At 46.2% G+C, this 11001-nt stretch overlaps 1 protein-coding gene across 1 annotated transcript; it reads left to right on the top strand.

Annotated features, from left to right (window-relative positions):
• Positions 1-15: 15 nt before the first annotated feature.
• On the top strand, positions 16-7005 carry NMD3 (NMD3 ribosome export adaptor; the record flags this gene model as incomplete). Its single annotated transcript, XM_010131321.1, has 14 exons — positions 16-185; positions 598-694; positions 1995-2075; positions 2455-2583; positions 2890-2980; positions 3131-3209; positions 3529-3625; positions 3894-4011; positions 4626-4771; positions 4942-5054; positions 5576-5648; positions 5782-5888; positions 6381-6451; positions 6872-7005. Coding segments are annotated over 14 exons (1506 nt in total), but the record flags the coding sequence as incomplete, so codon positions are not given.
• Positions 7006-11001: the final 3996 nt, after the last annotated feature.

Genomic DNA, 11001 nt, shown 5'->3' on the forward strand with positions numbered 1-11001 from the left:
CCTCGGCCTGCGGCTGGGCCGAGCCTGACCAGTTCCTCCCTGTGTTCCAGCCTGTGCTGCCAGTGCGGCGTCCCCATCCCGCCCAACCCGGCCAACATGTGCGTGGGCTGCCTGCGGGCCCAGGTGGACATCACCGAGGGCATCCCCAAGCAGGGCACCCTCCACTTCTGCAAGCAGTGCGAAAGGTGGGCGGCCGGGCCCCCTCCTCCCCGGCTGGGGGGGAACGGGTCCGCTCGGAGGGGGTCGGGGCGGCCTCTGACGCTCCGCTGTGAGTGTTGTCAGGGCTGTTGGGACTCTTTGGCACATCCTTTAGTTGTGGAAGTAGAAAGATGTTCGTAGAGAGGGTCTAGAAGATGTAAATGACTGAGTTTATGGTCCTTGAGTGAAAAAAATAGTGGGGAGCTTGGCGAGGGTGGAAGCGAAAGTGTGAATGTGCTTGGAATGCCTGAACCATGCTGGGGTGCCTGAACCGTACTGGTTAGGGACCAAAAGTAGCTCCACAGTTGATGTTAAAACTGAAAGGTTGGGAAATAACTGCTCATCTCTTAATTTGCTGCAGCACCTCCAGTGTGTTGTAAAACGCTTCCTGCATTGTAGGTATCTTCAGCCACCGGGAACCTGGATTCAGTGTAGCTTGGAATCAAGAGAGCTTCTTGCTTTGTGTCTTAAAAAAATCAAAGCTTCGCTGAGCAGGGTGAGTAGCTCATGCTGTCAGCGCTTCCTAGTGTGTCTGTTGGGATGGTGTAGAGGGAAATCCATATATATGTATATACACGGGGTTAGACCCTTCAGAGCAGCTACGTGTACTTGTGCAGAGCTTACCAGCTGATTTAGGTGACATGCAGAGCGTGACATTTGATCTCAGATAACTCTCAACTAGAGTACTGGAGGATTCCATGAGGACAGGCTCTAACTAAAAACTTCCAGGCATGCTGAGGAGGCTCTTGCAGGGCAATTCTGTGGCTTCAAAGCTCACAGCATACTGCACAATCGTTACTGTGCGGGTGGGAGTTGAGCACAACAAACTAAATTTTACCTGACAGCTGAATTTTACAGTTTTCTTTTCACGCATTTGTACATTTGATTACGCAGTATTTGTTCTTACTGGATTGTGACGATATGAAAGAGAGTTGCAGAGGTACCAACCTGACAGGAGGTTGGAGTGAGGTGGGGGTTTGTCTCTTCTCCCTTGGAACAAGCAACAGGATGAGAGGAACCGGCCTCAAATTGTACCAGGGGAGGTTGAGGTTGTCCCTGAGGACCAGTTTCTCCCCCGTTGGGGTTGTGCAGGCGTGTCCCAGTCTGCCCAGGGCAGTGGTGAGTCCCCATCCCTGGAGGGGTTTCCCAGCCGTGTGGAGGTGCTGCTGAGAGACAGGGGTCAGTGGGGACCTGGCAGTGCTGGGAAATGGTTCTTAAAGGTCTCTTCCAACCTAAACGATTCTGTGATTAAGTTGAAAGTCACACATTAAAGTTGAATAAAGCATCCCTTAGATTCAGAATTTTACCAGGGTGAAAAATCTGAGATAGTATTTTAGGCAAAAACCTAGTTTTGTTACCGCAGTTGTCGAGGTTCGAGTTGGATTGTCTTAACGAGCCGCTCGCTGTTGGGTTAGCACATATGTGATCAAACTACCTGTCGTGCAGCAGGTCTGCACGGGCTTGGTTTTGGAGATTAAACTGGCTTTCAGGTCCTGAGGAAATCATGATGCTATGCAAACTCTTCATTGCTGGCACCAGGAGGAACCGCTGGAGAGTGTGTGCAGTTGCGCTGCTGTGACAGTTACGTGGTGGCATCACCGTTTTAGATGGACGAGACTGTGGTTCTAATACTCAGCGTTAATTGGCTTTGGAATACTGATACCTGGGGGTTTAACTCAGGTTATTCTCTTCCTGGCTTGGCTGAGGAGCCATGAACTATCCCATAACCTGTGGTTTGTACTGCTGCGTGGTTTTGAGCTGCTCTGGCAGTAGCTGAGTTGTTCTGTCCCGAGCAGGTCCGGCTGATTGATGCAGGCTTTATCTGGACCGAGCCACATTCGAAGAGGCTGAAGCTGAAACTGACTGTGCAGAAAGAGGTAACTGGAGTTCAGTATTCTGCGTGTAGCTTGGCAAAAGCTTTTAGGACGCACAGCATGGTTTTATTTATGTTTTTTTAGTATATTATTAGAGTTTAGAGGAGTGGGTCCCTTTGGTGAAATCCACCATGTGTTTACTGGCATATCTTGATTTCATCCTGCTTAAATTTGTCATTCAAGTGCCATTCGTCACAGCTTGAAGAAGGTTCTCGGTCCATCCACTAATGTTGGGAAACTGCTCCTACTAGCTGTGACCCAAATAGAGCCGCCTGTCACAGGGTTATAGTGTGGCAAGGGAGTTCTTCCAGGATGCTGCAGGAAAGTAGCTTTCTGCCTTGACAGGACCAGCGAGGAAACCCTTTAAACTTTTGTTTTGCAGGTGATCAATGGTGCGGTTCTTCAGCAAGTATTTGTGGTGGAATATATAGTCCAGTCTCAGATGTGTGAAGACTGTCACAGGATTGAAGCTAAGGATTTCTGGAAAGCTGTGGTGCAAGTCAGACAAAAGGTAGAGGCCAACGGGATTTTCTGTGGTTCAGGGCAGAACAACCAGGCAGAGAAATCTTTGGATCCATGTTTGATTTTCTCAGAAGAAGGTGTACTCGCACGCTGCCACAGTGATCCGTTCTGTGTGCACGCTGGTGTAGCAGAGCTCATCTTTGAAATCTTCAGGGTTACTCGGAGTAGACTTTGGGCTCTTCCTTCTCTATAAATGTTTATTCTCTCCCTTTAAATGTTTATTCTTCAGAGATTCTGCATTTGCACTGGACGGTTCTTAAATAACCTCGATCATTTCATCTTTGTTTGGTTGTAGACTCTGCACAAGAAGACTTTCTACTATTTGGAGCAGCTGATTTTAAAGCACAGGATTCATCAGAATACACTTCGCATCAAAGAAATCCACGGTAAGTGAGGTTAGCCTCGAGGCGAGTCAGCTCACTGCTTTGTGTTAGTAGCTGTGGGCAGGTGAGGCTAGTGACTTGGCCTGGGTATTGTACTGGAAAAAAAAGTGGTGCTTGAAATAGCAAAGTTCATCAAGCTTTCTCTTCTGTCAGATGGCCTCGATTTTTATTACTCTTCAAAGCAGCACGCCCAGAAGATGGTAGACTTCCTTCAGTGCACAGTTCCGTGTAGGTACGTCAGTCACGCTCATCACCTCGGACAATGAAAAACTTTCGGGAAATGGCTTTTATCCTTCATTTTGATAGAATTTTGTAAGTGAAAGTGTGAGGAACCTGCGTTCTAGTTAACACAGACCAAATCCCTTCTACACAAGCCCCATGTTTTTCACTCGGTCATTGTAAGACTAACCCTCACACTTTTGTCTGTTCCCAGAGTCTTTGGGTTGGTAGCGCGCAGCCGTACACTCCGTGGCTGTGCTTTGTGCCGATGATCCCCAGGGTCAGGTCGTGTCCTTCTCGCTGCCTGAAGGCTCTGTTTTTATGTTTTATAGATCAAAATCATCCCAACGTCTGATCTCGCATGATATTCACAGTAATGTCTACAACTACAAAAGCACTTTCTCTGTGGAAATTGTTCCAATATGCAAGGTAGCTCCTCTCTGTGTCACCTCCGGGGTATGGTGTGCAGTGGGTAGAGTCTGGGTTTGATGTATGTGTTTGGTGGATTTACTGTGGATTTGAGGGGGTGGGGAGGACGCTGCTGCCCGTGAAGCCTGGGAAGTGCAGGCAGCAGCAGTGAGGGTGTTATTGGTGGAGAACTGAAATATAAGGTTTAAAAATCTGCTTCAGATGTCTCTAAAGTCTGGATTAAAAACTAAGGAAATGCGAGTGTAAATTCCTTTCTGTTTGTGTGCAGGACAATGTTGTGTGTCTGTCCCCAAAACTGGCGCAGAGCCTCGGTAACATGAGCCAGATCTGCGTGTGCATTCGAGTGACCAGCACTATCCACCTCATTGATCCCAGCACTCTGCAGAGTATGTCAGGGATTCTCTGCACCTGATTTTTCTGCTAGCACAATTATTTTTTCTTTGTTGTTGTTGTTTTCATGAGATCTTGGATTTTTAGACCTTATTGTTGTAAATTTATGTGTACAATCACTGATGTAGAAATGTAACAGCAGGCTAATACGTAGTTTTCTGAGCTTGCTCTCCGTAGTACCCGAGGGAGTGAAGCGTGAAGTTCATGGATGTTCTAGGCTAAGCACTTAGATTTCTCAGGTACATTCCTCTAGAATTAGACGGCATCGAGCTTTTCACTGGACTTTGGTCTCAGCCACTTAGGCACCAAAAGCGCTATGCTTTGATTGATAGTTGGGGGTGAGCTCTGCCCCAGTGAGGATCCATCCAGCAGGAGGGTTCTGGTGAATTACACGCGTGGCGTGTGATTTGGCTGTCATGGGTGAACTACTCTTGCAGCACAAGTTCCCAGTACGGGTCGCCTCCCAAATACTTGTGTTACAACCACAAACTTGAACAAAATGCGCTTGGTAGTTGCCTTCATTTTGGTGCAGGCTTCCTTGTCCATGTCATTTCCTGGGAAGAGATTCTCTCCCTTGTGATCGCTCATGCTGGTGTCTTGTTTTCCCCAGTTGCTGAAATCGATGGAAATACCTACTGGCGTCATCCTTTCAACAGCTTGTTCCACCCCAAACAACTGGAGGAGTTTATCGTTATGGACATCAGTCGGGTTCAGGAGAAGAGAAAAGGAGCAGGGGCAGGGGCAAGATCCAGCAAGGTAAGAGTTTGAATACGAGTATCGTTACCGAAATTGTTCTGTGTGCATGTTGTGACTCTTCAGTTACTAAACTGCTGTTGTTGAAGCACAGAAGCATTTCTTTTCAACCAGAATTAATGAATCAGTACCAAACACTTTCTTACAAGAGTGTTCTGATTTTTTTCCTGAAGCACACGCTGGCTGAGGCCTGGGTACAGAAAACCTCGGAGCTGAACACGGACCGTCAGTATTTCTGCTGCACTCACTTGGGGCACATTCTGAATCCCGGCGACCTTGTCTTGGGGTCTGTGCTGTTTCTTGGCTTTTATTATGTAATGATTGAATTCTGAGGATTCCCTACAGGGTTATGCATTATCAGGAAGGTTTTGAACTGCTCTGGTTTCTAAAGGAAATCAGCCAAAGGGCTGGAATCTTTCATCTTGGCCATGCAGAGATGGTCCTGATAGAGGAAATATTTTTTCTAGTGGAAGTCATCTTCTAAGAGGTGATTCTCAACCAGGCTCGTTATTAGAGCTGTTGTGAGCCCAGCAGAACCTCCATGGATGTTGCTGTCGGGGTTTGGGAGCCTGGGGAATGCTGCTGAACAGAGTTTGGGAACAGCAGCTTGTAAGATGTGGTCATATTTGCAACAGCTGCCCGTTGGTGTGGATTTTTAATTTGTTCTGTTCTGTATTTGGAAACATCCTTCTTGGGAGCATAACTTAGGCTGTGCTGCTTTTTAATACAAACCTCAATGATTCATTGAGGTCGATTTTTGTAGACTTAGGTAAAAGGGTAGGGTACAAATAGCTGTTTTCGTTTTAGATTCGACTTGGCAAACTGCAACTTAAACGATGAGTTTGCGAACAAGATGAACCCCCACAATATTCCTGATGTGGTAAGACCATTTCCGTCCTCTGAGCAGAGTTCTCTGCGTTGCCCAGAGGTGTTGGGGAATAGGCTTGGGGTCTTTTGAATTTTCAAAGTGTCACCAGTGTGTGTGTCTAACACCAGTCTGGTTTTCACTGCAGGTGTTAATAAAGAAGAGCTATGACCGTACCAAACGCCAGCGTCGCCGTAACTGGAAGCTGAAGGAGCTGGAAAGGGACAGGGAGGGCATGGGATCAGACGATGAAAGGTTCAGTATCTGCCATGAAGCTTTCAGACTCTCCTACCCAGGAGACTGAGCCAAGTCTAGAAATAACACTCCTCAGCTTCTGCTGAGGATAAACCCAGTGTAGTGCCTACGCTGGTGTGCTGGTTGTTGAGTTTTCAGGGAACATGGATACTGAGGACAACAGGCTAGGGCATGTGGAGACAGGCTAAAGTCTGAAATACTGAAGATAAAGCTGCAGATTTTTCTGGTTTGCTGTTGCAAAATACAAAACCGATGTTTTTTTTCAGGAAAGGCTTAAATAATGAGGCAGTCGAGTAATATCAGAAGCGTTGAGGCTTCCAGCTGGTGTCTGTCTCGCTAAAGGGACACTGCTGTGAAAACATGCTTGTCACTGCGCTGTTCGGTGACAAAGCTGATACAGCAACAGCAGATTCTAAATAGCGTGGAATTGAGTAGGAGAAATGAGGCAATTGGAAAGGAACAGTGAGTAACTGCATGAAGCATCTCTTGCAGGCAATACCAGGACTTCCTTGAAGATCTGGAAGAAGATGAAGCCATAAGGAAGAACATCAACATTTACCGAAGTAAGGCCCTTTCAGCCACGGGGGTGCATGTAACCAGACCATGACCATTCCGGTGAAAACACTGTCGCTGAAGTCTGTGTTTGGATTCCTCCAGCTGCTCATGCCTGGAGAGGTGCTGTGATGGAACAGCTCTGGGAATTCATTTCACATGCACTGAATGGGTGTTGGTGGTTTCCTTTGACATGAGCAAGAAGCCTATTTCCAAAAGTATTTGACAGATAATTCAGTGTCTGCCACAAGGGCAGTTGCCATGATGTTGGTTTTTTAGGAGGAACTTGTTTGGTTTTTGGGGTTTGTGGTTGGTTGGTTGTTTTACAGGTTTGGGTTTGTCCCCTCTTCTTTCCTTGGGGTTGTTCAGGATGTTTGGGGTTTGGTTTCTTGGCTTAGCTGTTTGTTATTTTTTTCCTATTGCCTTTTTAGATGCAGATATTCCAGTTGAGAGCGACACTGATGATGATGGTCCTCCACGAATCAGCCTGGCTGAAATGCTAGAGGATCTCCATATTTCCCAGGATGCTACTGGTGGGGAGGGAGCAAATATGATGACAGAATAAGGACAGTGTCAATGCAATAAATACTCTCTTAGAGAGGAAAAGCTGCCCAAAAACATAGGTAACCGTTACAAACTGATCACATGAGCATGAAAAGTAATGTCATAACTACCACTGTACCCCTGAGTAATGGTCCTAAACTGATGTTTTCTGTATAGTCTTCTAGAGAACCAGCAGTTAAAGTTACCATGTAAGTTCGGCGAGTTCCTTCTATTCCTGAGTGCGCTCTCCTTGCAGCTCCTGCAGTTAAAGCCCAGCTCAGGGCTGTCCGCTGGAGTCATCCCTGTGTGGGCACTGTGGCGGGGGGCAGAGGTTCCATCTGGTTTGCTGGGTTTGTAGGTAGAGTTCTACCTACTGTCTGTTGCTGTCATTTCTTCACGTGGGAAGGAGTTTCCCTGTTTTAATTTTTTTGGTACAATGGTTTGAAGCCTTTTGTGATATTTACGAAGCTAGATTATTCCATAGGACAATAGTTTGGAGAAGCTCAAGAATGCATCTGCTGTTCCTTCGGTAAGGGGACTCCAAATATACACATTTACACAAAAAATTGATTGAAGATCAGGAAGATCGCAAACCTCTGTATGAATATTGCATTGCACTATATTCCATGCCTGTATCAGTGGAGTAAAAGCAATATGCATCATGTCTAATTGACACACCAGCTCTGAACTATTAAAAAACTATTCATGTATTTGTGGTCCATCATTTTTTCAGTTAACTTAAAAATTTCTCTGTACAGCCAGCCCAAAGGGGGCACGAGTGGTGTAGGAGGACGTTGCATTCTTGGAATCATCTGGTTTTAGTTTGCTTTGCTGCACAAAGGTGGTTCAACAGACATTTTCCTCAGAGTTTATGTGAGAAATGTGAAAGGCAGTTTGGAGGCAGCGAAGCTCCAAGCCATCTGTTGGTGGTGTCAGCAGCTCGGCCATCCCTCGGTGCCACCTTCTGCTGCCTATTTGTGTCACACAAGTTCCTCTGCTTTTGCTCTCAAGAGCTTTGTCATATTTATTTTACGATGTAGAAGAGCAGTTAAGAAAGAAGCCATGAAGCTGTCTCATGACAGTAACTCAGTTCAGTACAGGGAAGGTATAAAACTGGGCTTAAAAAGTACTGATGAGGACTCAGCTGCACAGAGAACGTTTATTACATGAATGTTACAGGAGCTACACCTGCCAGGAGTGCCCGGGAGCTGTAGATAAACTCAGTTCTGGAGACTAAAGCGCTTAAATGTGGAGCGTGCTCACCATGTGCAGTAAGACACTTTTAAAGGTATTTAAACCCAAAAAAGAGCACAGCCAGCTGACGGGGTTCTGTTTCATCAGAGAGGCGAAGTTCTGTCCTTCAAAACAGCCAACAAAGGAGACAAAGTGCAAGACTAGATCTGAACTTTGGGGATTCAGTGCTGGATTTCTGTTTTGCCTTATGGTGAGTCACTTCTCTTCGGGGGGGGTTCGGTTCCCTCGGTGAGCAGGGTGTGCAGCGGCCGTGTATTGATGTATTACTGTGAGTCCAGGTCACCTCCCTGAAAGTTCTATTGAAAAAAGGCCTGTGTCTCTGGCAGCTTTGGGAAATGCAAGGCCGGGGAGCAGATTGTGTGCCAGTTGTCGCTGAGATCCTAATCTGGTGGGGTTCAGTAGAACCAGTATTATTTTAGTCTCTTAGGAGCTTCTTCCAGCACGGAGATGTGCCTGTGGTGAAGGGATAGTCCACCTGATGTCACTGTTCCTTCACACTCCTGGGCCCAAAAGCTGCTCCAAAGAAAAGACGCTGGAAAGGCTGAAAAACTCGTTTATGCTGATGCAGTTCCTAACATTCTAAGTTTAAAATAACAGGAGATGGAGTTGAAGACTTGCAGCATCTCAGCTCCATGATGAAACACAAAGAGTAATTGTGAAGAGAAGCGTCTTTTTGCGATTGGAATATTCAGCTTTATGAAACGAAACGATCGTGCGTGGACACAAATCCACACCTACTGCACCTTTTCATGTCTGTAAGACAATGTTTCAGCGGTGCCAAGCCCCAAAAGGATCCAAAACGCCTATTTTTAAATAATCTATGCTCAGTGACAAGTTTCCTGAGATGGAAGGAAACTATTTAAGCTGCAAATTATTTGGCAGGTGGTTTGGTCACCACTTGGCACGGTGACACTTGGTGCTGCACAGGGTGTAATGACTCTGATTAACATCATTGTAATTAGCATAGGGCTTTTTTAATTCGTACCTTTTCATAGGGTGGATCTGAGCTATAAATGGCTGCGATTTTTAAGCAGTGCCTCTGCTGAAATGAATTTATGCTGATGTATGGATGCTTAACTATTTAAGCCAGGTGAATGCAGCAGCAGAGCAAACCCTTGAAGATCGAGGTTTGGTTTAGATTTTTACTTAAAAGGTGAATCTGAAAATCCTCCAGAATAAGGTCCTTTGGGAGCCCTGGACCCCAGCGGGTGGCTGGTACTGCCCGAGACCCAGAGCCAGCCCAAGGATGTGGATGCTCTGAGTAGGATTTAAGAGGAATTCTCTTCAGTCCAAGCTGTGACTGTGTTGAGACAGCTGCTGTTTAACCTTGGCAGCCTCTGCACTCCAGAGATAGCTCACTCGTTCACCGCAGCTTCCTCATTGCCTGAACTTGCTCTTTTCCAAAGCCTGTGATCTCCAGCCTGACAGTGTCTCTTGGAAGGGTTCCTGCTGCTGCAGCTTTCCCCTGTAACGAGGCCAGCCTGAGTTAAAATGCTTTGTAAAAGTTCAGGTATTAATAGCTGCACCAGGTTTTCTCCTAGTTTGATTTGGGTTCTTATCGTCCCAGCCGGAAAGCTTCTGTAGGTGTCGCTGACAGGTAGCGTACAGCAAGAAACTCGCAGGGCTGTATTACGGACCTGAACGGTGGGTCAGGAACACCTGATGCAGTTGAGCTCGAACACAATTCTCTCCACTCAGACCGGATGTGACCTACGTCTCAAAAGTGAATTATTTTAATGTGGGTTTCTAGTACAATGTAAAACACATCATCAAATTCAAGTGTTCATGGCCTTTGATACATCATGACGCAGAGGGATTGGATGTAGAAGTGAAAGCAGCCCTGGGTGTCTTCAGATGAGTCTTCCAAACAGAAGAGGCTGTTAGAGGAAAGGGAGGAGCAGGAGGCCAACCCCGGGCTGCTCAGCTGCCACCCTCTCTGCAGCGAGGCAGCAGTTGCAGCCAGTGACAAGGAGGTACCTGCTGAGCACCCTGAATGATTTACGGGTAAAATGTAGGAGCCCTAGTGCCTCTAGTTTTAACCAGCAGATAAACAGTGGAAAAGCTGCGTTACGGGGTTGGACTATTCCGTACAGTGTTTACACGATCACCAATACGGGAAGAAGCAATTTTCTGTGACAAGACTATAACTAGGCTGATGCACGACGTAGTTTCAGCCGAGCAGGAAAATTAGGTGGGAAGTTTCAGGCAAGCAGGGATTCAAGGTCAGCTCTGTAAAAGGAAACAGCTCTGCTGTGAGCTCAGTGTTGTTCTAAACACCACACACAGGGTGAAGTGAATACATTCTGCAGGATGCAGAGGCTGTGAAGCACAGACAGGTTCTTTTGAGAAACAGGATTTTCCAGTCAGATAATGAATAGCCAAGATAAGAGCTGAAATTATGCTCAGATGTAAACAGTAGTGGAAATAAAATATATGTGTTGTAGTAGCAAAACAATAGAAGTAACAACGAGGAGCATGAGGCCTCTAAAAGCTCTTGGAAGAAATCAGTAGCAGAAGGGGTAAAATTCTGTGTGAGCAAAATCTCCTTCATTGCCACCAGGAAGTTTAAACCATTTGGATCAATAAAATACAGGTTACGGTTTGATGAGAGATAAGCTGTAAAAGTCCAACAACAATAAACCTTCCTAATGGGATGCTGTAAATCCACCATTAGGGATTAGAGCTGGGAAGATCAAGCAGCTCATTGCGAACAGTTTTGTTTTAGCAGATGTTTGTTATTCTGCTGTTTAGTTTCAACTCTTGC

This window comes from Buceros rhinoceros, unplaced genomic scaffold, assembly GCF_000710305.1.
Source record: "Buceros rhinoceros silvestris isolate BGI_N320 unplaced genomic scaffold, ASM71030v1 scaffold39942, whole genome shotgun sequence".
Taxonomy (NCBI): domain Eukaryota; kingdom Metazoa; phylum Chordata; class Aves; order Bucerotiformes; family Bucerotidae; genus Buceros; species Buceros rhinoceros.